General features: G+C 39.7%; 1 protein-coding gene across 8 annotated transcripts in view; it reads left to right on the top strand.

Annotated features, from left to right (window-relative positions):
- FAM13C (family with sequence similarity 13 member C) overlaps nt 1-27496 on the top strand; it is a 138211-nt gene that overhangs the window by 42891 nt on the left and 67824 nt on the right. For all 8 annotated transcript variants that reach the window (XM_043925530.1, XM_043925532.1, XM_043925531.1 and 5 more), the window contains one exon: nt 20348-20466. In XM_043925530.1, coding sequence (XP_043781465.1) covers nt 20348-20466 — 119 coding nt within the window. The remainder of the gene's footprint in view (nt 1-20347; nt 20467-27496) is intronic.

Here is a 27496-nt window from a genome sequence, read left to right as displayed (position 1 = left end):
CCTGCAGTCCTTGCGGTAGCATCTTTTGTTTCTAGGCATGCGAGCTTCAGTAGTTACAGCACAGGCTCAGTACTTGGGGCACACAGGCTTAGTTGCTCTGCTGCATATGGGATCTTCCAAGACTGGGGATTAAACCCGTGTCCCCTGCATTGGCAAGTGGATTCTTAACCATTGGACCACCAGGGAAGTCCCTCAGTAAGCTGCTTTATCTACTTTTTTCCTTAAAAAAATAAAATAATAATGTAATGGTCTTAAGGTCAACAGCACCGGGGATGCTCAGTGGTGGCAGATGTTGTCCATGTTGAACCAGTTTTGAACGCAGTTTTGGCTTTGTAGTCCCACATCTGGTTCTCCAGTCCTTTGGGTTATTTGGCAAGCTTCCCAAGAAATTAATTCTTTGATTAAATTAAATTAAAGAATCCTGACTGGTAAATGCATGTCATCTTAAAAAGTCTTAAGTGGTTTTTATGGAAGCAGGGTTTTTTATCCCTAAATCTTCACTTAAATTTGATGTCCCAAGAAACTACATCATGTTAATAGCTCATTATTCAACAAGTATTTATTGATAACCTCTGTGTGATATTATGGAGAATGAGCTCATAAAGGAGCTTTTATTCCAACATATATCTGTGGGTTTGCATCCCCCTGGCATAGCACCTAATACCTGCCTTTCCTATCCCGGGGAACTTGACCCAGGTTAAGAAGCACAGTGCAGGTAGTGGAGAGCTGGTATATGCTTTAACCTAAGGAAGTGATGTGACCTGGTTTGTAGAACTGCTTCTTAGGCAGTTTCTTTACATTCAGTTGGTAGAACCTTGTCTCCCTTCAGGGTTTCCTGTATCTTGAAGTTCTATGGAAACAAATTTGGATCTATGACCTTTAGGTTTGTTGAGGCCAGATGCTCCAAATGCTTTTGAGTTCATATGTTCTGGGTTTAAGCTCTTTCTTTATTCCAGATAATTGCTGGGCTTTCAAATTAAAAACTTTCTCAGCGTGAGTTGTACCACAATAAATATTTGGGTCTAACAGATCCTTTGACTTTTCCCAGGTCCACATAAAAACTTTTTCATGAGATACTTTTACTTGAATTATTCAGTTCAGTGCACATGTGTCATCTGATCTTACTGTGCAGAAGGAAACATTCTTTCTAAATGGACCCCTCCTTTGAAGCAAAAACTTTACATGTTCTACTGTGGCTGCTAAAAGACTTAGAAATAACAGTCCTAGTTTATCCGTCTAAGTTCATTGAGAAATTAGACATAGAGACTGCTAGTGCGGCCTTTGATAAGACAAGCCTTGGTTGTAGAGAGTTGGTCTTGGTTTGTACTAATGTTGTAGGTGGAGATTTCTAAGCGGGAGCTAATACTTTGCTCCTTTATGGGCTCCCTTAAAGTCTGGTATCTGGAGTATTACCCAGCAAAGCTGCTGTCCAAGACTTGGCTTCTTTTGTCCGCTGTTAAAATGGACCAGAAGCCATAATGCAAGTGGATGTTAGATATTCACAACATACCACTGTTTTGGATGTGTCTATTCTCTTTAGCTGTCTTAAAATAATTTTCTTATGGAGATTTATTTTCTTACTGCTGTTACTTTAAATTTAAATTTAGTGTAGTATATAGTATTTCATTTTCACTTTAGTTTATTTTAATTCCAGTTATAAAATGCTTTTTAAAATAAGTTTCTGTCAAATTAAAATCCATCCAGGCATTTCTGATTTCTGAGATAGCATTATTTCTTTTCCTTCCACTGCCTTCTACAACCTCCCTCAAAAGAAAAAAGAAGCCTAAAAGTGAACCACATGTTTTAAATATGGGAGAGATCTGATGCTTCCACAAAGTCTTTAAAAGGAGAATATTGGAATGATGTAATGGTCCTTCCTGTTAACTCTTCCACATATTGTGAGAACAATTAGACTTTCCTAAAAGTCCTCCATGACTATTTCAATAGGATGAAAGACGCCTATTTCCTCATTAATACAAGACTGTACTTATTGCCCCATGCCGACAGCTGTGAAACACCTTTGTCTAATGCTGTTTTGTTCCGTAGTTGGATAGCAGTTCAGTGTTCTATAGGAAGATCTAAAGTTTTCATTTGTTCAGAATTTGTAAGAAAAGTTCTGGGTTGAATTTGACATGACCATCAGCTATGACAAACTGTTATAGACATAATAATGATGCAGATAGAATTATAATGGTTATAATATTACATTATTATAAACATTATAATAATAATGTGTGAACCTGACTCTTTCCAAGTACTTAGATACCCTTATTTAAGGAAAAATACTTGATAAATCATGCTAATGGATGGGAAAACAGCTTGAGAAGTTTACATACTGAAAATGCAAGCTGCTGTTAGTGTTTGACAGTTTCTTATTTATTCAGTAAAACAGCTGTTCAAGGCCCTTCCCTAGGCCAAACTCTCTTAGCCTCATTCCAGTTACAGAAATGAATGAGTATGTAAGCAATGAGACACTGGCATTTCAGTACAAATATTTAGTTTTTCTATGTTGTAGAAATGTGTGTGTGTGTGTTTAGATTTCCCAAATTTGCAGACAAGTGATCCTAAGAGTCTGGTGCTTGGTGGACATGTTATGACTGAGTAAGTGAATCAATAAATACTTTGTACAGTGCTGGAACACTTTTAGAGACTGAAAAAAATGTGAAACACAGACATCCTCCATTGGGGTGCTTGCTTACATTTTAACTTGGGGGCCATAAGTTAAGCACAGAGATTCTGCATATATTGTGAAACAAGACCATACAAGATTAAACATACAGAGAAGAGTCCAGAAGGAGAGAGACAGGGCTGTTGATGTGGCCTAAAGTCATCAGAGGACACAGGATTGAAGGGGGACCACTCAGGATCCATGGGATATGGCATGGATTGCATAGTGTATACCTCCCAAATGTGTATGTTGAAGCCTTAGTCTCTAATGTGATAATATTTGGAGTTGGAGCTTTTGAGAGATGGATTAGTGCCCTTGTAAGAAGAGAGGAGAGGGTTTGCGTCCTCTCTCTGCCATGTCAGGACACAGCAAGAGGGCTTCCATCTGTAAACCAGCAAGAGGGCCCTCACTAGGAACCCAACTGGCTGGTCTCTTGGACTTCCCAGCCTCCAGAACAGTGAGAAATAAATCTCTGTTGTTTAAGCTACTCAGTCTGTGGTATATGTGTTACATCAGCCTGAACTGACTAAGACAGGATATAAATAAGATGGGAATGAGGCAAACATCCTGGGAATGAAGAAGCTGCATTGAGAGGGCAAAAGATATGAATTGGTATCCCTCAGGGCACAGAGGGGTCTTCTCAGAAGATACTCTGTGTCTGGTGGTACCCTTAGGTTTATTGGTTTGATCATCTGTTGTCACAATATAAAGTCAGAAATGGGGAGAAATCTGCATCGACTTTGCAAAAGCTAGAACTTTCTTCTTCTTTTTTTCTTTGTCTTCTTCCTCCTCCTCTCTCTCTCTTTCTCTCTCTCTCTCTCTTTTTGTTTTTTGCTGTTGTTGTTTTTCTGAGTGAAAATCTGTTTTGTTTTTCACTATGGTCCCATGGCTAGAACCACCCATGGCACTATAGAAAATACTCAGTATGTATTTGAGTAAGTAGCTATCAAGGAACCAGAGTTTATTAACAATAAGAATGGGAAGGCCTCCTTTGCCACCATTGAGTATGAAACTTTTTCTGAGTTTGAGGATTTCTAACTTTTCCTTGTTCTTGACATTAGTGGGGAAGCTTGAGGAGCTGGAGTCATTTTTGTGATCATAATTTTGGATTTTTCTCATGACTGCTTTGGGAATAGAAGAATAATTTGATTCTTGCTAAACTAAATAAAATAAACAAGGGAGCTTGTGAAATGAAACACTGGGGGATATTTGGAAGCAAAGAATAACAGACATAGTTACATCATTTCAGAAAATAACATGGTAGAGTTTCCATATCAACAGGCTGTTCACTTTCTCTGTTAAAAGGGGAATAAAAGGTTTTTTCCTGGGAAGGAAATTTTCTATAGTAAGAAAGAAGCATCTAAAGGAGTTTAAAACTTAACTCAAAGGGAGATGATTTAAAATATGCATCAATATTTAATTTATATTAAAATCACAGCAATTAGAACTTCTGATTCTTAAAGTGATAGTCATCTTTTAAAGTCAGAATGAGGCACTAGCTTCTGTCATAGGCTAGAGAGACAGGGGGGCAGTGAAGAGAGTGTAGACTTGAGGAAGGCACTATCGTGCCTTTCTTTCATATCTCTGCCTTGTGAGTATGACCAGGTTCTAGTCAGAAGGCTTATGCTTGTGTTGCCATATTTATAGGTGCTGACTCACTGCTCCTGTTGCCCCATTTAGTCATGATTTTTGATACCTTGCTGATGGAAATTGTATGTCTTTATTAAAATTTAGCATACCTAGACTGTAAGAAACAGTGGCATCTATTTTAAAGAACATTATAACATTTTCAGACAAAAGTCATATTATTAAGTGCACTTTTACTAATATTTATGGTTTCTTTTATTGCCTTACCCTGATTTTCCTCACAGGGTTAAAATCATGGACCATTACAGAAAAATAAGGCAAAAGCAGAGTTAGATGATAAGCCTCCTTCTCTCTGCATTTTCTTCCCATTTCTCTTACTTGATCTTTGTGGCAGTTTCCTTCCCATCTGCTTGTCTCTTAAAAATTTGTAAAGTGAAATATTCTTATTTTAAATTATTGAAACAATATATACTCTAAACAACTCAAAAAACAGAGTATAAATTAAAATGTCCCATATTAAAAAAATAAATATATACACACATATTTGATCTTCTCCTCCACCTCTTCCATGGGCTCTCACAGTTTTTTGTTTTTTTGTTTTGGCAACACCTGTGGAATCTTAGTTCCCTGTCAGTCAGTCAGTTCAGTTCAGTCGCTCAGTCATGTCCGAATCTGTGACCCCATGGACTGCAGCACGCCTGGCTTCCCTGTCCATCACCAACTCCTGGAGGTTGCTCAAACTCATGTCCATCAAGTCAGTGGTGCCATCCAACCATCTCACCCTCTACTGTCCCCTTTTCCTTCTGCCTTCAGTCTTTTCCAGCATCAGGGTCTTTTCCAAAGAGTCAGTTCTTCACATCAGATGGCCAAAGAATTGGAGTTTCAGCTTCAGCATCAGTCCTTCCAGGGAATATTCAGGACTGATTTCCTTTAGGATTGATTGGTTGGATCTCCTTGCTGTCCAAGGGACTCTAAAGATTCTTCTCCAACACCACAGTTCAAAAGCATCAATTCTTCAGTGCTCAGCTTTCTTTATAGTCCAACTCTCACATCCATACATGACTACTGGAAAAAACATAGCTTTGACTAGATGGACCTTTGTTAGTAAAATAATGTCTCTCTTTTTTTAACATGCCGTCTAGGTTGGTCATAAACTTTTCTTCCAAGGATCAAGCATCTTTTAATTTCATGGCTGTAGTCACCATCTGCAGTGATTTTGGAGCCCAAGAAAATAGTCTCTCACTGTTTCCATTGTTTCCCCATCTATTTGCCATGAACTAATGGGACCAGATGCCATGATCTTAGTTTTCTGAATGTTGAGTTTTAAGCCACCTTTTTCACTTTCCTCTTTCACTTTCATCAAGAGGCTCTTTATTTCCTGTTTGCTTTCTGCCATATGGGTGGTATCATTGGCATATCTGAGGTTATTGATATTTCTCCCAGCCATCTTGATTCCAGCTTGCACTTCATACAATCTGGAATTTCTCATGATGTACTCTGCACATAATTATATAAGCAAGGTATCAATATACAGCCTTAAAGTACTCTTTTCCTGATTTGGAACCAGTCTGTTGTTCCATGTATAGTTCTAACTTGCTTCTTGACCTGCATGCATTATTTCTCAGGATGCAAGTCAGGTGGTCTGGTACTCCCATCTCTTTAAGAATTTTCTACAATTTTTTGTTATCCACACAGTCAAAGGCTTTGGTATAGTCAATAAAGCAGAAATAGATGTTTTTCTGGAACTCTTTTGAATATTTTGATGATCCAGCAGATGTTGCAATTTGATCTCTGGTTCCTCTGCCTTTTCTAAATCCAGCTTGAACATCTGGAAGTTCTCAGTTCACATACTGTTGAAGCCTGGCTTGGAGAATTTTGAGCATTACTTTGCTAGCATGTGAAATGAATGCAGTTGTGCCATGGTTTAAACATTCTTTGGCATTGCCTTTCTTTGGGATTGGAATGAAAACTGACCTTTTTCAGTTCTGTGGCCACTGCTTGTGTTTTCCAAATTTGCTGGCATATTGAATGCAGCACTTTAACAGCATCATCTTGTAGGATTTGATCTAGCTAAACTGGGATTCCATCACCTCCACTAGCTTTGTTCCTAATGATACTTCCTAAGGCCCACTTGACTTCACATTCCAGGATGTCTGGCTATAGGTGAGTGATTATCTGAGTCATGAAGATCTTTTTTGTATAGTTCTGTGTATTCTTGCCAACTCTTCTAAATATATTCTGATTCTGTTAGTTCCGTACCATTTCTGTTCTTAATTGTGTCCATCTTTGCATGAAATGTTCCCTTGGTATCTCTAATGTTCTTGAAGAGATCTCTAGTCTTTCCCATTCTATTGTTTTCCTCTATTTCTTTGCATACATCATAGGCTTATCTTTCCTTTTCTCCTTTACCTTTAGCTTCTCTTCCTTTCTCAGCTATTTGTAAGCCTCCTCAGACAACCATTTTGCATTTTTGCATTTCTTTTTCTTAGGGATGGTCTTGATCACTGCCTCCTGTACAATGTCACAAACCTCCATCCATAGTTGTTCAGGCACTCTGTCTATATGATCTAATCCTTTGAATCGGTTTGTCACTTCCACTGTATAATTGTAAGGGATTTGATTTAGGTCATACTTAAATGGTCTAGTGGTTTTCCCTACTTTCTTCAATTTAAGTCTGAATTTGGCAATAAGGAGTTCATGATCTGAGCCACAGTCAGGTCCCAGGCTTGTTTTTGTTGACTGTATAGAGCTTCTCCATCTTTGGCTGCAAGGAATATAATCAGTCTGATTTCGGTATTGACCATCTGGTGATGTCCATGTGTAGAGTCTTCTCTTGTGTTGATGGAATAGGGCATTTGCTATGACCACTATGGTCTCTTGGCAAAACTCTGTTAGCCTTTGTCCTGCTTCATTTTGTATCCCAAGGCCAAATTTGCCTCTTGCTCCAGGTATCTCTTGACTTCCTACCTTTGCATTCCAGTCGCCTATAATGAAAAGGGCATCTTTTTTGGGTGTTAGTTTTGGAAGGTCTTGTAGATCTTCATAGAATTGTTCAACTTCAGTTTCTTCAGCATTACCGGCTGGGGCATAGACTTGCATTGCTATGATATTGAATGGTTTGCCTTGAAAATAAACAGGGATCATTCTGTCGCTTTTGAGACTGCATCCAAATACTACATTTTGGACTCTTTTGTTGACTATGAGGGTTACTCCATTTCTTCTACCCACAGTAGTAGATATAAAGGTCATCTGAGTTAAATTCACCCATTCCAGTCCATTTTGATTCACTGATTCCTAAAATGTCGACGTTCACTCTTGCCATCTCCTGTTTGACCACTTCCAATTTGCCTTGATTCATGGACCTAACATTCCAGGTTCCTATGCAATATTGCTCTTTACAGCATTGGACCTTGCTTCCATCACCAGTCACATCCACAACTGGGTGTTGTTTTGCTTTGGCTCTGTCTCTCTATTCTTTCTGGAGTTATTTCTCCACTGATCTCCAGTAGCATACTGGGCACCTACTGACCTGAGGAATTCATCTTTCAGTGTCCTATCTCTTTTCCTTTTCATACTGTTCATGGGGTTCTCAAGGTAAGAATGCTGAAGTGGTTTGCCATTCCCTTTTCTAGTGGACCATGTTTTGTCAGTTTGGTGATCATGTGATCAGTTTGGTTAGTTCTCTGACCAGAGATTAAACCTGTGCCCTCAGCAGTGAAAGTGCAGAGTCCTAACCATGAGACCACTTAGGGCAGTCCCTCCCATGGGCTCTTACTATATCACTGTTTTGCAGCCTAATTTTTAATTTAATGATATATCATCAGTCCCATAAATGCTAGTGTTTCTCAAGGTTCTCTTCCAGGTTTTTTCTTCTCTCCCTTCACATATTGAATGGAGTTATACCACTTGTAGTTTTAGTCTCCTTCATGCTTATTTCCAAATATATATTCCTGGCCCTGATGTGCCTCTAGGACCCCAGCCCACATATTTATCATTGCCACCTTGATGCTACCCGGGTACGACACCCAACTCTTCCATAACATTCTTTCTCTTCCTGCCTCCATCTCAGGGAGCAGCAGTATTAGTCATCCCATTTTTCCAAGCTAGAGATTTGACATCATTTTCAGTCTCTTCTCTTTCTCATTCATCTACATCCTGTCAGTCACCTGTTTAATATCTTTTATACCAATCAGCCTTTCTTCATTCTGACTGCCACCTCTGTAATGCCAAGTGACAATCATGTCTTACTTGGGGTACCCTGATTATCCAGCTGTCCTCCTTTCTTTCACTGTCTCTCTTTACCTTCTAATCCACTTGCCTGACAGGCCCCGATGGTTTTTCTCCAGCGCAAATCTAAACAGGTCTTACTTAAAATTTTCAGTGACTTACCATTGACTTCAGAATAAAGTCCAAACTCTCATAGGGCTCATATGATCTGGCCTCTTCCTGTGTATATTTGACTCCAACCCAAACATAGCCAATGGCCCTGAGTTCCTCGAACATGCCAGTCCCTCACTGACACCTGTTTGCCTTGGTACATTCTGTCTCCCCATCTCTGCTTCATTCTTAGACCACTTCAGTGATGCTTCTCTCATGAACTGGGTCTGGTGTCCCTTCTACATGTTCCCAGAGCATCTCACACATACCTTTATCCTAGTGTAGCATTGCTCATACTATCATACTATACTGAAATAGCCTGTGTGTGGCCACCAACACCACCACTGCCACCACCAGACTATGAGTTCCCTGAGGGCAAGAACTAAGGAGAACACAGAATGTGGCACCTGATAGAAGCCACATATTGGAATGAAAAGTGAATGTATAGGTGACCCTTGGTTAACATGGATTGGAACTGTGGGAGGTCACTTATATGCAGATTTTAAAAAATTATGGTACCTGTATTTTCATTTTACAGATCTTTGAATGAACTAAGTGTGGGGAAAAGTTTGTGTTGACAAGAGATCACAACATGTGGAATCAAAAGAAGAAGGGTTCAAGTCCTGTTTCTATCCAGGTGGTTTTAGCTTCTTGCTTGTAAGTGAGTCACTTATCTGTTCCTTGGTTTTTGAGGCAGAGATGAGAATATGCAGATTTTTGACTGGGAGTGTGGACTCAGGCACCCCTAACTCCTGCATTGTTCAAGGATCAGCTGGAGTTAGAAACCCAGGAAGTCCGTAATGCTGAAGAGGTGGCCTGTTCCTGAATCCTAAGGGTTTTAATGGTCAAGTCAGAAGCTTCAAATGCCTTGAGGGGTCAGGCTGGTTCAGAAGTCATGTAAGCAGTTTTTAGGACCTAGGTGCAGCAGTTTGAGATCCTGTGCTACTAGGGAACAAAGCAGAGTGATGAGGTCCAGAGTGTGCCCTCTGCTTTCCTCTGAGCTTTGTCCTGTTTGAGGTCTTCTGTAGACTCAGTGACATGTTGCAGTTGGCTTGAGTGAGTTAGAGGCTTGTACAAGGCCTAACTCCCTGACAGGAGCAGGCATGAGGCTCTCTGGAGTGAGATGCTTGGATTTGGGGCCTGCAGGACACCCAAGGGTGCTCATCTTGCCTCTCTTGCAGCTGGTTAATCCAGCCACTTTTAAGCTCACTAAAGGAGGACCTTCTGGTTTTTGTGAATCTCTCTCACTTTGGAGTCCTGTGTTCTTTATCCACATGCTGCAGAGGAGCAAAAATGAACACCTCTGAGGACCCAAATGCCTGGTGACTCTCTGATACTCTTTTGTTTGCTCTCTTGACCTTACACCTGTTGAATGTAACTGTGTTCATGCTGATTTTCATGGGATATGTCTTGGGTCTACAGTAATAATGTTACTTTGTCTAACGGGACCCATAGATTGGAGGCATTCCAGACACCCAGTCTCTTCACAAATCTAAACCTAAATCAGCCTACACTTAAAGCAAACAGTTGTCAAGGAAACAGCACAAACCAATCACAGTCCTCTAACTCAGCTTTACCTCTATCTTACCCTTGAAAATATGACCCACCAATCTTATAAGGAATTCCTATCCTCCTAACCCATCATGCTCTCCCTCCCCGTTGCCATTTCAAACACTCTATAAAACTCTTGCTTGCCCAGAATCCTTTGGAAAGAGTGTTCCACTGCTCATGAGGCCCTTTACTCTCCCAGTTCAGAGGCTGTATTCCCTTGGATAAAAGACATCACACTTGTTACTGAGTTATTTTAGTTTTGTCATTGGATAGTGGTGACAAGATGGGGATCTGAAGACAGGTGCTGAAGATTGCAGGAGCAGCTCCTAGATGCCGATGAAGGTTCTACCAGGGCCCTCTCGGTGTGCTGGCTCTTGGGCCATTCTGCTTCTGGTGGAACTCTGCTTCTTTTGCATTCTGAGCTCTTTGAGTTCATTTCACCTAATTCTTGCAGGCAGACAATTGAGTTGTGAGAGACTCTAGGTTTTCAGGGTGAGACTTAAGGTTTCAGGAACTGTGTGCACAGGCAGCTAGAAGCAGGTAAATCTGCTTGAATTAGAGAGGATTATTTCAAGGGAAAATAATAAATACTCCTCAATCTAAATGAAGCAAGATGGCAGCTATTAGGGGACTCACAAAACTACCAGGTAAGCCTTCATAGCATAAACCACAGGTGAATTTGGGGCAATAAGAGAAAAAATTCAGAGATTTTTGACCAACAGCACATCAAAATCTAAGTAGGCACAAGCCAGACTACTAAAAACCATCAAGGCATCCTGCACTATAAATAAATCTTTTTTTCAGTTGAGGTAGATTTGGTACATAACACACTAGAGTATAACATAATAATTAGATTTTGGCATATACTACAAAAGTGATTGTTACAGTAAGTCTAGTTTTCCACCCATCACCATACAACATCACCATTTTTGCCCACTTCCAACCCCTTTCCCCTCTGATAACCATTGATCTGTTCTTTGTGTCTATGAGTTTTGATTGTTCATTCATTTCTAGATTCCACATATAAAGTAAAATCATACAGTATTTGATGAATTATGCAACAGACCCTGGTTCATTTCCTGGGTCAGGAAGATCCTCTGGAGAAGGGATAGGCTACCCATTCTGGTATTATTGGGCTTCCCTTGTGGCTCAGCTGGTAAAGAATCCGCCTGCAATGAGAGAGACCTGGATTCGATCCCTGGGTTGGGAAGATCCCTTGGAGAATATTCAGGCCTGGAGAATTCCATGGACTGTATAGTCCATGGGGTTGCAAAGAGTTGGATACAACTGAGCAACTTGCACTTTCACTTTCTTTCATACAGTATTCGTCTTTGCCTGACTGATCTGACTTAGCGTGATATCCTCAAGGTCCATCCGTGTTGTTGTCAATAGCAAGATTTCATTCTTGCTTATAGCTGAACAGTATTCCTGTGTGTGTGTGTGTGTACACACATACTACATCTTTATCCATTCATCTGTCAATGGATCCTTAGGTTGCTTCCATAACTTGGCTAAATAATGCTGCTGTGTACAGTGGGGTACATACCTCTTTTCAAATTAATATTTTTTTTCCCCTCAGAATAAATACCCAGGAGTAGAATTGCTGGATCATTAAATATTTCTATCTTTAGTTTTTTGAGTAACCTCCATACTGTTTTCCATAGTGGCTGCACCAGTTTACATTCCCACCAGTAGTACACAATGGTTCCCTTTCCTCCAAGTCCTTGCCAACACTTGTTATTTATTGTCTCTTTTATAATAGCTGTTCTGATAGGTGTGAGATATCTCAATATGGTTTTGATTTGCATTTCCCTGTTATTAGTGATGATGAACATCTTTCCATGTGGTTTTTGGCCATCATTATGTCTTCCTTGGGATGATGTCTTTTCAGATCTCTGTTGTTTTTAAATTGGATTGTTTGGAGTTTTTGTTGTTGTTGTTTTTGAGTTATATGAGTTCTTTTTATTTTGGATATTAGTCCCTTGTTATATTTATGATTTGCAAATATTCCCTCATTCAGTAGCTTGCTCTTTATTTTGTCAGTTTCCTTGGCTGTGAAGAAGCTTTTTAGTTTGTTATTTGATTATTTTTGCTTTTATTGCAGTTGTCTTTGGAGTCAGATCCAAAAATATATCCCTAAGAGTGATGTCAAGGAGCTTACCTTATTTTTTTTTTCTAAGAGTTTGATGGTTTCTGGTCTTACATTCAAGTCTTTAATGAATTTTGAGTTAATTTTTGCATATGGTGTGAGATAGTGGTCCAATTTCATCCTTTTGCATATGGCTGTCCAGTTTTCTCAATACCATTTATTGAGGAGGCTGTCCTTTCCCAATTGTACACTATTGTCTCCTTTGTTATAAATTAATTGACTACATATAGATAGGTTTATTTCTGGGTTCTGTTGTATTCCATTGAACTATATGTCTATTTTATGCCAATACAACACTGTTTCAATTAGTAAAAATTTATAATATATTTTGCAATCAGGTAGCATGATATTTCCAGCCTTGTTCTTCTTTCTCAAGGTTACTTGTACTATTTGGTGTCTTTTGTGGTTCCATAGTAATTTTAGAATTATTTATTCTAGTTCTTTAAAAAGTGCCATTGAAATTTTGATAGGAATTGCATTGAATTTATAGATTGCTTTGGGTAATGTGGACATTTTGACACTACTAATTCTTCTAATACATGAGCATGGAATATCTTTTCCATTGACATGTGTCCTTATCCATTTATTTCATCAGTATCTTTTCAAGATATAGGTCTTTCACCATCTTGGTTAAATTTATTCCTAGTTACTTAATTTTTTGATGTCATTGTAAGTGGGGTTGTTTTCTTAATCTCTCTTTCTGATAGTTTATTAGTGTGTAGAAAGGCAAAAGTTTTTGTGTGTTGATTTTGCATCCTGTGCTTTTACTGAATTTGTTTGTTCTATTTTTTGTAGAGTCTTTAGTGTATTCTCTGTATCATGTCATGTCATCTGCATAGTGACAGTTTTACTTCTTCCTTCCCAATTTAGATGTCTTTCTTTTTCTTGCCTAATGGCTCTGGCCAGGACTTCCAGTATAATACCTAAGTCAGCCTGTACTTACTGGAATTGATTGTTGAGGAAGCACACATCAGTTATAATCCAAATCATCTTTAGGTGGCTTACCTTACACTAGAAGATAGGCCTTGCTAGCCTTATAAGGAAATTCCCATCCTCTTAGCTAGTCATGCCCTGTTTCTTTGTTACCTCTTGCCTAAATACTCACTCTTGCCTAAAATCACTCTGGAAGAATGCTATCCTGTTTCATAGGTACTGTGCTCCCCCAACCTATGGATTGTTTCCTCTTGAGTAAAGGGCATCAAATTGGTTACTAAATTGTTTGTTTTGTCATTTGACAATGGTAAACTTGAAATGTTGAAACAGAATGGAAAGAACTCCAAATTTTGATTTAGGAGATTGAAATTATTAGGCTCTAGGTTTTTTAGCTTGAGTGGTACAGCAGGGATACCGAACCCTGGGCCATGGATTGGTACTGGTCCTTGACCTGTTAGAAATGGATCTGCCCAGCAAGAAGTGAGTGGCAGGCAAGTGAGCAAAACTTCATCTGTATTTACATCTACTGCCCATTGCTCACACTGTTGCCTGAGCTCTGCCTTCTATCAGATCAATAGTGGCCTTAGATTTTCATTGGAATGTGAACCCTACTGTGAACTGAGCATGCTGGGGATCTAGGTTGTATACTCCTTATGGGAATCAATCCCCAAACCACCCCCGCCCCCCACTCACCCTGGTCCGTGGAAAGATTGTCTTCCATAAAACTGGTCCCTAGTGCCAAAAATGTTGGAGACTGCTATGGTACAGTATGGTCCTATTTTATGCAATTTGAATTAAAGTATTAAATATAAAATATTAAGTCACTCAATGTAAAAAATTTGAAATAATATAATTCTCCCCCCAGATTTATCAAGATTTGCATTATTTAAAGCTGTTTGGATCTCTTGAATTACAAACTGTTTTTATTTTATTGAAATATTTCAACTTTAGCTGGTGAACAGAAATACCTAATATCTTCTGTTATGGGAGTGGTCTTAAAATGGAAATCTCAGTTAGATTTTGCAAAGTCTTCAGGAAGTCATCGCTTGCATAAAAGACAGTCTTTCCATCCTAGGTAAATCGTCTGTCTTGACTTCTCTTGATTAGTCTAACTTAGTTGCCCCATGGCATGTGGGATCTTCATTCCCTGACCAGGGATCCAACACATGTACCTGCATTGGAAGGTGTATTCTTAACCACTGGATCACTAGGAAAGAAATTCCTAGTGATTATTTTTAAAATGGAAGTGGTAAGACTGAGGAAATATGTAAGTTCCCTCTTTATTAAAGGATCAGAACATTAAGTAATAATCAGACAGTTTTTAAAATAAATTTAAATCATCTCTTCCAGGGCTTCCTTTCCCCCAGTTATGAAATGAATGTGATAATAACAACTAGTTCTTTTAATCAGGGCTAAAAATCTTTAAAACTTCCAATTATTCAATGGACTATAAGTCACTTTCACAGAATTGTGCAAGTTTAAGGTAACAGGAACTTGAGGGTCATATAGGAAAGGGTATATTGATAACACTTTCCTTATTTGTTTTAAAAGCTGAAAATATGTGCCCTTCTGAACTGTGGAGGTATCAGATGCATTAACCTATGTGTTTATTAGAGCTCTTTGGAAAAACATGATGCCATGAATTTAAGACTTTTTTTATTAGCAATGGAGTGATTAGTTATAAAACTATTTAATTTAAAATTTAAGCCTGCAGTTGGAGAAAATAACAGTTTTAATCAATTATGGAATAGAATGGTTACAGGTAAAACCTCAAGTGTGAGAAGACTGAAAAATGACTGTTTTGACTCACCATATCTTTTAAGATTTAGAGGATGTGTATGTCTTTGAGGCTTAAGGGTAGTATTCTGACTTGGCAAACTAGAGCAGATGGGCAAAAACTGGAATGAGGATGGAAAATTCTTCTGGATCATGGATTTGTACAAATTAGGAAACTTGGAAGGGCCTGAAGCAGTGGCCATCCCTTTGGATTAAAGCTAGATTCTCTCAAGTTCTCTATGATCCCTAAAATTCCAATGAGGGTGAAATATCATATTTCACCATTTCTGCTTAAGAATGTCTGTTTTTTTCCAACTCAGCTGGGTTTTTTTCTAATTTATTTATTTTAATTGGAGGCTAATTACTTTACAATATTGTGGTGGTTTTTGCCATACATTCACATGAATCAGCCATGGGTGTACATGTGTTCCCCATCCTAACCCTCCCTCCCACCTCCCTCCCCATCTCATCCCAGCCCTGAGCACCCTGTCTCATGAATCAAACCTGGACTGGCGATCTATTTTACATATGATAATATACATGTTTCAATGCTATTCTCTCAAATCATCCCACCCTTGCCTTCTCCCACAGAGTTCAAAAGTCTGTTCTTTACATCTGTGTCTCTTTTACTGTCCCTCATATAGGGTCATCGTTACCATCTTCCTAAATTCTATATATATGTGTGTGTGTTAATATACTGTATTGGTGTTTTTCTGACTTACTTCTCTCTGTATAGTAGGCTCCAGTTTCATCCACCTCATTAGAACTGATTCAAATACATTCTTTTTAATAGCTGAGTAATATTCCATTGTGTATACGTACCGTAGCTTTCTTACCCATTTGTCTGCCGATGGACATCTAGGTTGCTTCCATGTCCTGGCTATTGTAAACAGTTCAGCTGGGGTTTTGAGCCTCTCAGTCTAATTAATAGATAACTAGGTGGTGGGAAGATTAACCTGGAGGAGAAGATCTTGGCTTCTACTTGCCTCGTTCCCATTGGTCAGTTTGTACCTCCCCATCTGACAAACACATTAACACAGAAGTAGGCAAGTTAGTGTCTGCCATCTCATGCTTTAGTCTTTGTCAAAAACAGATTCTATAGTTCTTTGGGGGCAAAGATGTCTCATTCACTTTTATATAACCCTCTTAACTATCAGCATCCTCGGTATGTAGTAGATGATCGCTTTTTTCCCCTGATGGCTCAGACGCTAAAGGGTCTGCCTGTAATGCAGGAGACCTGGGTTTGATCCCTGGCTCAGGAAGATCCCCTGGAGAAGAAAATGGCAACCCACTCCAGTACTCTTGCCTAGGAAATCCCATGGATGGAGGAGCCTGGTAGGACTCCATGGGGTTGCAAAGAGTCAGACACGACTGAGCATCTTCACTTTTCACTTTCACTATAACTGACATTCAATGTTGTATTATTTTCAGGTGTGCAGTATAGTAGTGCAACATTTGTATGCACAACACACTGATCATCACGACATGTCTAGTAACCATCTGTCACTATACAAAAATGTTGCAGTCCTGTTGACTCTATTCCCTATGTTGTGCATGCCTATGACTTATAACTGGAAGTTTATACCTCTTAAATCCCCTTCACTTGTATTGCACAGCCCCCGCCCACCTTCCCTTTGGTGAACATCAGTTTATTCTCTGCATTCATGTGTATGTTTCTATTTTGTTTTGCTTGTTTGTTTGTTTTGTTTTATAGATTCCATATATCAGTGAAATCATATGGTGTTTGTCTTTCTCTTTCTGACTTATTTCCTATGTCTTTCTCTTTCTGACTTAGCATAATGCCCTCTTGGTTCACCCAAGTTGTTGCAGATGGCAAGATTTCATTCTTTTCTTATGACTGAGTAATATATTCAATGTGCCTGTATGTGTTTATACTATTCTCTTTTTTCCTTCCGTTCTTCTATTGATGGGCACAGATTGTTTTTGTATCTTGGCTATTTGCTGCAGTGATCATAAGGGTGCATGTGTGTGTGTGTGTATGTGTGTGTGTGTAGGCTAAGTAACTTCAGTCATGTCTGACTCTTTGCCACCCTGAGGACTATGGCCCGCCAGGCTCCTCTGTTCATGGGATTCTTCAGGCAAGATTACTGGAGTGGGTTGCCATGCCCTCCTCCAGAGGGTCTTCCTGACCCAGGGATCAAGCCCACATTTCTTATATCTCCTGCACTGGCAGGCGGGTTGTTTTCCACTAGTACCACCTGGAAAGCCCATAAGGGTGCATATATATTTTCAATTAGTATTTTTGTTTTCTATGGATAACTATCCAGATGTGAAATCACTGGGTCATATGGTAGTTCTGTTTTTAATTTTTTGAGAAAAATTCCATGCTGTTTTCTGTAGTGGCTGTCCTGGTTTGCATTTGCACCAACAGTGCATGAGGGTTTCCTTTTCTCCATATCCTCACCAATAATTATTTGTTGGTTATTATCAGAGAGACTTTCTGATAGGTGTGAGATGATATCTCATTGTGGTTTTGATTTTCATTTCCCTGATGATTAGTGATGCTGAGCTCTTTTCATGTGTCTGTTGATAATCTGTATGCCTTCCTTGATAAAAAGTATCTACTCAGGCCCTCTTCCCATTTCTTAATCAGATTTCTTTTTGTTATTGAGTTGTGTGGATTCTTTGTATATTTTGGATATTAGCCTCTTATCAGATACATGATTTGCAATTATCTTTTCCTGTTCAGTAGGCTGCCTTTTGGTTTTATTGATCACTTTCTTTTCCATACAAAAGCTTTTTAGTTTTGATGTATTCCCATTTATTTATGCTTGCATTTGCTTTTAAAATCCATAGGAGTCCTGCAATGTGTAGCCTGAAACCCTTTTCGGCCTATGTGAGTTCAAAGGATGAGATAAAACACTGTCTTTGGGGGAAAAAAAACAAAAACCTACTCTTTCTTAAAAGGGTTAAGTTTTAATAAAGTTGAAATTTCTGTTTTAAATTGTTTAGAAATTAGACCTTGTCATTAGGTCTCCAAGTAGGGTGACTTCTAAATACAATGTTTACAATAATATTATTAGTATAGAAACCTGAAATGCGCATCCCAATGCAAAAATAGTTTGCTTTCACTGAGCTCATTTGGGCTAAATCTCCAAGTATTTCCTTAACACTAGTTGCAGAATACTGAGCTTGGAAGGAATTTTTAGAAAAGGATTATAATTATCATCATCAGTAGCTCCCATTCCATGGTGTGCCTCCAGTTGGCAAGCAGTAAAAGAGCATCTTGTTCAATGCCCTCATGAACTTGGAATATTATCTCCATTGTACAGACAAGGAAACCAAGGTCCAGATAATGGATATAATTTGTCTAAGGACACATATCTCATATACATGCAAGCAGAGCTGTCTCACTTGAAAACCATTGTTTGGGGAAACTTGACCAGTATTCAAGTAGGTGTAGAATTTTTTGCAAGCAGCTACTTGGCTAGCTGCTTGTCTAGGGAACTATCAGACACTATAATGGCTCCCTTTCATGTGGTGTGTCTTCTTGCCTGATGCTGGATGCTTAGAAAACTGAAACTAAAGAAAGGATCTTGGTGTTTCTAATTCATTTCTTTTCCTCAGCTCTGCTCCTGCTTCCCATTTTACCCCTCTTGTAGGAAAGCATTCCTATGGTTTTGCTTCAGAAGTTTGTGATGAATACTTGGCAAATAGCCCCGCCAAACTATTCTCATATTTTAGAAAAATGTTTTCTGAGATGCCTCACAAACTGGCACTTATACTGACTTCAACCTGTACCTGTAAGAGAGGAACTTGGTCTGTATTGTCACCACAATATACTGCACACTCAGAGCCTGATTCACTGTATCACATGAATATTTTGACTGGATGACAGTAGCCATCTGCATTTTCTGAATTTCTTACTGATTTTGGTTTTCGTATTTCATTTTTCAGGTAAAGAAGGGCTATTTTATCCTAAGGAAATTTTGTTAGAGGTTTGGCATGGCCCAAACACTATAGTGTTTCAGTTGCTGAACGTATCTAAGTCTTTCATTTTGGGTATGTGTGTCTTTATATTGAATACAGATTCATTTTAACTTGGGAATGTTTATGATACTCTCTAGACTTGACTTCTGTTAGTTTTTCTAAATTAATTAGTAGAGTTCATTATAGGATGATGGGGCCAATCTAGGACCTCTTTGGGTGCAGTATAGACAGGTGTGTGTGTGTGTGAGAGCGAGAGCGAGAGCGAGAGAGAAAGGGAGAGAGAGAGAGAGAGAGGGAGTGGGGACGAGAGGGATACTAAGCATACTTGGGATTTGGAATTTATAAAAATTATTTGTCTCTTTGTTTTCAGATTCACTTAAATTTCTTTCTTATTATAGGAATAATGTATCCTTATTTTAATAAATGTAGATGAGCACCCCGAAGAAAAAAAATGACATCTTAATGTTAGTCATCGTTAAGATTGTGGTTTACTCGGTCTCAATTTTGTATGTGTGTTTGTGTGTTTGTGTATGTGTGCGTACATTTATACTTATATTTGATTTGGCAAATTGAGCCTATGCTATAAATATTCTGGAGATTATATTTTCAAATCTATTCATTAAATACCTTCTATAATTGTTCACAATTTTATTTACTTTTGGCTGTGCTGGGTGTCTGTTGCTGTGTGGGCTCTTCTGCGCCGTGACTGGGGGCTCCTCTCTAGTGGTGCACAGGCTTCTCGCTGCGGTGGCTTCTCTTATTGCAGAGCACGGCTGTCGGGCACTCAGGCTCCCGCAGTTGCAGCACACGGCTCAGTAGTTGCGGCTCCTGGGCTCTAGAGCACAGGCTCAGCTGTGGCGCTTGGGCTTAGTTGCTCCGTGGCATGTGGAATCCTGCCAGATCAGGGATCAAATTCATGTCTCCTACATTGGCAGGTGGATTCTTTACCACTGAGTCACTAGGGAAGCTCTATAATATTTCTAATGTTTGTAAGATTTAGGTTTTTATTATACTTCTTCCTTATTCTGTATCTGGAGTTTTTTTGGTTGCACTACATGTGGGATCTTAGTTCCCTGACCAAGGGTTGAACCTGCACCCCCTGCCTTGGAAGTGCACAGTCTTAACCACTGGACCATCAAGGAAACCTCCTTTTTAATTTGTAATCTGGCAGCAACTGCCAGATAGAAAGAGACTTTTTAGGTTTTGAATTACTCATCAGCCCCCTTCCCCACAATCATCAGGAGTGTGTGTTTTCTATGGCTTGCTGCCCTGCTCTGTGACCCAGCCCCCACCGGAGAACACTGTGGAACTGTTGGCTGCTGACAGTTCATCTCCCTTTCCTGTTTCTCTTGCAGGAGACAGAGCATGTGGTATCCAGCCAGTCGGAGTGTCAAGGGAGACCAGGAACGGCAGCTCAGAAGAGTACACACAACCCCACCTCCAGGTGCCAGGAAACTGTGCGAGTTCAACCAAGGTGGGCCCTTTGTTGTCAGAAGCTGCAGTGGGCCTGGGATTCCTTTCCCAGACATGGTAGCACCCGTGCTTGCTACCCCCCACACAAGAGGCAAGGCTTTCTCACTTTCGTTGGCATCACTTGAAGTCAGAGAAGCTCTTTAATGGGGCCTAGAAGGAGAACCATTGAGTCTAAGAGAAATACAAATAACCTACTTTCTCTCCCTTCAGTCTGAAGATAATCAGCCTTAAGGCTCAGAGAAGAGTAGAGACCTTCCTGCCCTGAGAAAGAGAAATGCTGATATCATTTTGCCCTTTTTCATTCCTTGCTAGAGATGATTAGCTTTTCTTCAGTGATCATGGTAATTAGTAATAATAGTGTAGGCATCAAGCCAATTGCTTCTCACATATTCTGTCATTTAGCCCTCATCCCTTCTCGGATGTGACTTAGCAGCAGCAGCAGCCTTCCGCAGAAAGTGGGTACTCTTAGCCGAATTTTATGGAGAAGGACCCCGAGGCTGAGACATTAAGGCACCTGCCTGATATTGTACAAGTGAAAAAGGCTGAACCAGAATTTGAGCCTACAAATGTCTGATTGCAGCATAACAGGTGTGGCTTCTGTGCTGATCCAAGTGATGTCTCTAAGCCCTGAAGTGGCCCTGGGCTGGCCTCTCTGGTCTCCTAGACCTGCAGGAGACAACTTCTGGGTCCAGGGCAAGAACTTGGGTGAAGGCTGACTGCAGCAAGGTTGACATGGCATTCAGATGGGAGCCTGGCCTTGCAGCTGTCTATGGAAAGTCTCTTCTGGAAGTAAACAGAAGAAAGAATTCAACCACTAGTTGTGTCAGCTGTCTTTGTAGGATCTTGTGTACAGTGTAATCATAGCTCTCAGGAGAAAGGGAGGGCTGGGCTTCTGTCATGACCTTTCAAAATTTTTTCTAAGGCAGCAGAGTCTCAATGAATCAACAACAGACAAGATTGGCTGTACTATGAAATTGTGCCTTTTTTAAAAATTAATTTTTATTGGACTGTAGTTGATTTACAATGTTGTGTTCTTTTCTGCTCTACAGCAAAGTGAATCAGCATACCTATTTCCATTCTTTTTAGATTCTTTTCTCATGTAGGTCATTACAGAGAATTGTCAAGAGTTCCCTGTGCTCTACAGAAGGTCCTTATTATTTATATATTTTATATATAGTGAAATTGTGCTTTTATATATTCAGCATACTAAATTTAGAATCATAGAGCCTCAGGTGGTTGATGGAGATCCTAAAATTAAGGTGATCCATTATCTGGTTGGATTCTTGGATATCTTTTCTCACCTTCTTTGCTGATTGCCATCTCTTGTCTGTTTATTTTTACCTGACCTTGGATCGGGTGAGCCTCAGTCCTGTCATTTCTCTGCTGATCAGAACACTCACCCTCCGATTGGAAACCTCATTGTAGCAAAGCTGTTTTACAGCCAGTTTAGACAGTGACCCTGTCTTATCCCACTAGAGTGGTGACTCCCTCTCTCAGGAATAATAAGGCCAACTCTATTCCTATGCATATTTCAAAGCTGTAAAGAAAGACGCAACAAAACCCACAACAGACAAAATGAAAACAAGCTACAAAATACACATTCATATTTGTGTGGAATGCATGGTGCCCTTTGGGGTGACTATTCCACAGAGGCTGATGGGGAAAATGAGGTCCGTAATTCAACTTCTCAAAGATGCCGGATGTTTGGTAAAATTAAGACCACTTTATATCCCATCTACAGTGGAAAAGGTAAATGGTATTATTGCTGCTATCAGAGGGCAAGTCAGAAATATAATAGGATTCTGTGATGGGGATTATTCACTTATGACTAGTAAGAATTAAGAGTGTTCAATTAGAGAAGTCCTCATGAGGAAACATACAGGCCAGCACCTCTTATATTTGGAAATGGGGAGTTACAGTTCATTTGGATTCTCAGATCTATGGCACTCTTCTTCAGAAAAAAAGAGATGCACATATACACATAAGTTTGTGTAACATTTTAGGAGGTTCCTAGACCTCTTCTGCATGTCAGAAAAAGGAGCCAGATACACTGGTCACTGGGCTGCCTTCCTTGTTGAGTCAAGCTAGTCTCCCCAACAGAGTGGGCTTTTCTTGCAGAAACAGATCTGGTCTGTCTTCCTCTACACTTCAGCAAATCTCCATGGGACCCCAAATATCTTGTTGTTCTTTTATTCTTTTTCCTTTCTAGCCTTCATGTTCCACTTTGCTTTTCATCTAGCAGCATTCCAGAAATGTCTATGCATCAGCATTGACAATCACAGGATCTGGTGTTAGGTTACAGATCAGGAGTTGTGAAGTCAGTTATGTCTGGCGTATTAGGTTTAGTATTTAGATTGGTATGGTAACTTTAAACTACAGAGTTATTTGTCACAACCATGGTGATGTCACCCAGGATCATTCTAATGGAACTTAAAAAGACATCTCAAAATATTACAGGGATTGTGAAATTTGATGAACTGGTGAAATGAGATCTGAGGCTAAAAACAACTTTGAGTCAGGTAGCTCACTTTCCTGATAACCTTCCTCTTCCATTTTTAAGCCAGCATACAGCCTGGTCCAGGCATATCATGCTCAGTAAGATCTTGATAGAGACATGATACTGTAACAAGATACTTCAGGGCTCCGTCTGGCTCAAAGTGAGGGAATAAGCCAGGCTAAATCTCAGCAGGTGTAAAATGCCATCTTCTTGGGGATGGAGGTTGGGGAGGAGCATGTTCTTAGCATAAAGAACATTTCAAGCAAGAGAAGAAAGATCAGTCTGCAGCAAGGAGTTGTCAGGGATTCACATGTGATTTAAGTGAGACTCAGAAGGGTAGTTAGTGTCCAGAGAATGAATCCATCCTTGTAGAGGTGAGATTTTGAAGCTGACTGTGTCTTGGGGTAGTCTTTGATCTTCTCACGTGTGCAAAAGAGAAATAGTTTTATCTTCAGCTCTGAGATCATGTTGTTCAGCTCTTTCTAGTGCAAGGAGCCTTTATCTGTGTCTCTGGACCGGGTCTATGAATGTTTTTGCCAAATTTTGATTGTCTTTCTGTATATTGGTTTTCTGTTGCTACTGTAACAAATGACCACAAACCTGTAGCTTACAACAACACAAATTTATAATCTTATGGTTCTATAAGGACAGATGGCCAACATGGATCCCACTGGGATAAAACAAACATTGTCAACAGGCTTACATTCCTTTCTGGAGACTCTAGGGGAGAACTGATCCATTCCTGGCCTCTTCCAGTTTCTAGAGGCTGCCCACATTGCTTGGCAAGTGGCCCCTTCCATTTTCAAAGCAAGACACATTGGATCTCTCTGAGCATTCTTCCATGTTTTCTTCTAACTGTGACTTAGTTCAAGCCCCTACTCCTCATCTCACGATAGGCCAGTAAATTAAGAGATGAGTTGTTAGGGCAAGAAATAGCGATTTTGTTCAGAAAGCCAGCAGACTGAGAGGATGGTGGACTTGTATCCCAAGGAACCGTCTTACCCAACTAAGATGCAGGCTTCTTGTCTGAAAGGAATGCAAGCCTGCTGACACGTTTATTTTATCCCAGTGGGACCCATGCTGGCCATCTGTCCTTATAGAATCATAAGATTATAAATTTGTGTTACTGAAAGCCACAGGTTTGTAGCTAGAAGGCATGGTGGTGTGGTTGGTTGTTGCAAACCATTTGGTGCCGGAATTGTTTGTTCTTGCAGCTGTCTATGTAGGTCTGATCACAGTGTTCCTATAAACCTACAACAGGACAAAGGTTATTCTCTTTTTTCTCTGTGTGTGAATGGAAAAGTGTTAAACCTTTAAAGGTCAGAGCCTTGAGAATGGGCTACCATGTTATATTTCAGGCTGTGGGCAACATTCTTTTACAAAAGGTGCAGAGCAAGCATGACTAAACACGGGTGACAGAGCACAAGGTTTAAAGCTAAAAGAATAGATCCAGTATCGGGACAGGTGTGTTCTCTGTTTTAGATTTGGGCAGGAAAGATGTTCTGATTTTAAGGATTCACATGATTAGATTGGGTCTACTGAGGTAACTCACTGTAATCACTCCATGTCAAGTTCCTTAACTTAATCACTTCTACAGAATCCCTTTTGCCATGTAAGGTAACAAGGAGAGGAGAACAAGGAACAACCTACAGACATCTTGGTGGGCAGCTTTATTCTTTGTACTCTCTTAGGTTTATTTTTCCAGGGAAAATCTCTAAAGCATTTATGAGAATCTCATATGCTACCCATGACCACCCAAAAGGTTTAGACTCACTGTCTTAATCTCTTCCTGCCTCCAGGTTTGCTTGTTCTTCAGAATTCCCTCAACAGAGCCAACTTCAGATATTGACTTAGCCCATTATATCCTCTTTCTTTGCATCCTTCCTCCTATTTAGCATCTCCCCCCATCTTTCTATTTTATTCCTTAATAGTATGGTGTCCCATATCAGAGATCTCAAATTTGGTGCCCTGCAAGTGTATATAATATGGAGATATAATTGGCTTGTAGACTGTTTTTAAAACATTTGTGTTGTTCAGTTGCTAAATCCTGTCCAATTTTTTATGACCCCATGGACTACAGCATGCCAGGCTTTCCTGTCCTTCACTATCTCCTGGAGTTTGCTAAAACTCACATCTATTGAGTTGGTGATGCCATCCAACCATCTCATCTTCTGTTGCCCTCTTCTCCTCCTGCTTTCAATCTTTCCCAGCATCAGGGTCTTTTCCAGTTAGTCAGCTCTTCGCATCAGGTGGCCAAAGTATTGGATCTTCAGCTTCAGCATCAGTCCTTCTAATGAATATTCAGGGTTGATTTCCTTTAGGATGGACTGGTTTGATCTCCTTGCTCTCCAGGGGACACTCAAGAGTCTTCTCCAGCACCACAGTTCAAAAGCATCAATTCTTCAGGGTTCAGTGTTTAAATATCAGAGGTTTTATGGATTTTTGACATTCTTTTGAAATATGTAAAAATGGGATAACCCAGGGTATACATTCTTGCAAGGCAATAATTAGTTGGAACTGAGGAGCAGCTCTTCATTTTCCCACAATTCCCACTCAGATCTCTGTGTATGCTCTTTGCCTGGCTCTTATAGGCCATTTGATTTAAATGCCTACTTTAATCCTTTTCTTCCCAGCAACTGCTCATCCTTAGGCCTCTAGCTGCCTGGAGCTAAGCCCTAATAAGGTGATGGCTGATAAATACCTTAATGCTTTCTCCTGAAAGATGATGTGTTTACATTTTAATTTGGATTTTCAGTGCATCTGAGTGGTGGGGCTGCATATTGCCCTACTCTGGCATGTTCCTTAGTATCTGGAGCTTTTTAAAACTCGTAGTTACAGAACTTCATTTAGTTAGAGCAAGAATGAAGCTTTAGTAATCATTTAATACAAGCCTCTCATTTTCTAGTTTGACACCCAGCAAGGCTGTAATTTGCTTAAGCCCTGGCTTCCCTTGCAATAGAACCAAGACAAGCACCATCAGTCTGTTTAGAGCAGTTAGTTGATGAATATGCATCAGTTTGATTGATTTTTATAGCTGAAGCCAGTGCCAATTCTGTAAATGCTCAGATATGACAAAGGGGAATTTATGGTTGTAGGAGAATACTAATGAAGTTGGGTATTTCTTACCCAGCTAAGTAAATTTACTTTTGAGAGTGATAAACTCACTTGTGTTTAAAATATTGTATTAAAATTTATGATAGCATTAAGCCTTTTAATGTCATTAAAGACCTAGCCTGTATAAACAGGAGCTATTCTATAGCAATGTGTTACTCCTAATTAAGTTGGTGGTTACATTTGTGAATTTGAGTTCGTTAGCCTCTTCATCTGGAAGTCCCCAGTTAGAGGGGGTTGAAGATTGGGGTATTAGCAAGGATAATGGCCTTTGATGGCTTTGACTATTTTTGTAACATTTCAGATAAAAGAAAAAGCTTTGTTGCTTTATGGAAGGAGGAAGTTTTGTTGGCAGCAACTTTTCCTTGGGGGATAAATCCTTTCATCTTTTGTTTTTGAGATAGACAACTTGTGTGTGTTTTAATAGCTACTTGTTTCTTGTTCAAATTTTTTTTGTAGAAGTAGGCAGAGTCTAAATGGGCTCTGCTAAAAGGAGAAAGAAATGAGTAAGGGAATGAGCACCCAGAGTTTTTTAATAGTAAAGAACATAAAATGTGCCTTTTTGGACTTTACTAGAGCAGAGATCTGTGTACTATCAGTACGCTCTTCTTGTTAGTGTGCTTTTAGGATTTCTTTTTCGTTTTTTAAAGGGATATGATAGAGATTAAAAAAAATTAGCTTGTCTTGACAGAATTTTGAGAGTCTGGTACATAGTTGGGTAATCACGGATTCTAAAAATAGCTTTCTTTGCTTATACTGCATAGAATGGCAGTCATGTAGTGAGGGTTCTCCTCAGCCCCCATCCTGCCTCCACCCCATGGGTGCAGAAGAATGCTGGTGGAGTGGAAATTAAGAAATTCAGGGTCTTAAATACCATATGGTGTCACTTATATATGGAATCTAAAATATGACACAAAGGAATTTATCTGTGAAACAGAAACATACTCACATAGAATACAGACTTGTGGTTGCCAAGGGGGAGGTGGAAGGGGATGGATTGGGAGTTTGGGGTTGTTGTTGTTCATTCACTAAGTCGTGTCCAAGACTTTGCAACCTCATGGACTGTAGCACTCCAGGCTTCTCTGTCCTTCACTATCTCCCAGAGTTTACTCAGGTTTGTGTCCACTGAGTCAGAGATGTTATCTAACAATCTCATCCTCTGTCACCCCCGTTTGCCTTCAGTTTTTCCCAGCATCAGAATCTTTTCCAGTGAGTCAGCTCTTTGCATCAGAAGGCCCAATTACTGGAGCTTCAGCTTCAGCATCAGTCCTTCCAATGAATATTCAGGGTTGATTTCCTTTAGGATTGACTGGCTTGACCTTGCAGTCCAAGGGACTCTCAAGAGTCTTCTCCGACACCACAATTTGAAAGCATCAATTCTTGGCTGTCAGCCTTCTTTATGATCAAACCTTCACATCCATAC

The sequence above is a fragment of the Cervus elaphus genome, chromosome 15 (genome assembly GCF_910594005.1).
Source record: "Cervus elaphus chromosome 15, mCerEla1.1, whole genome shotgun sequence".
Classification (NCBI taxonomy): Eukaryota; Metazoa; Chordata; class Mammalia; order Artiodactyla; family Cervidae; genus Cervus; species Cervus elaphus.
This window is presented reverse-complemented; position numbering and strand designations above follow the sequence as displayed.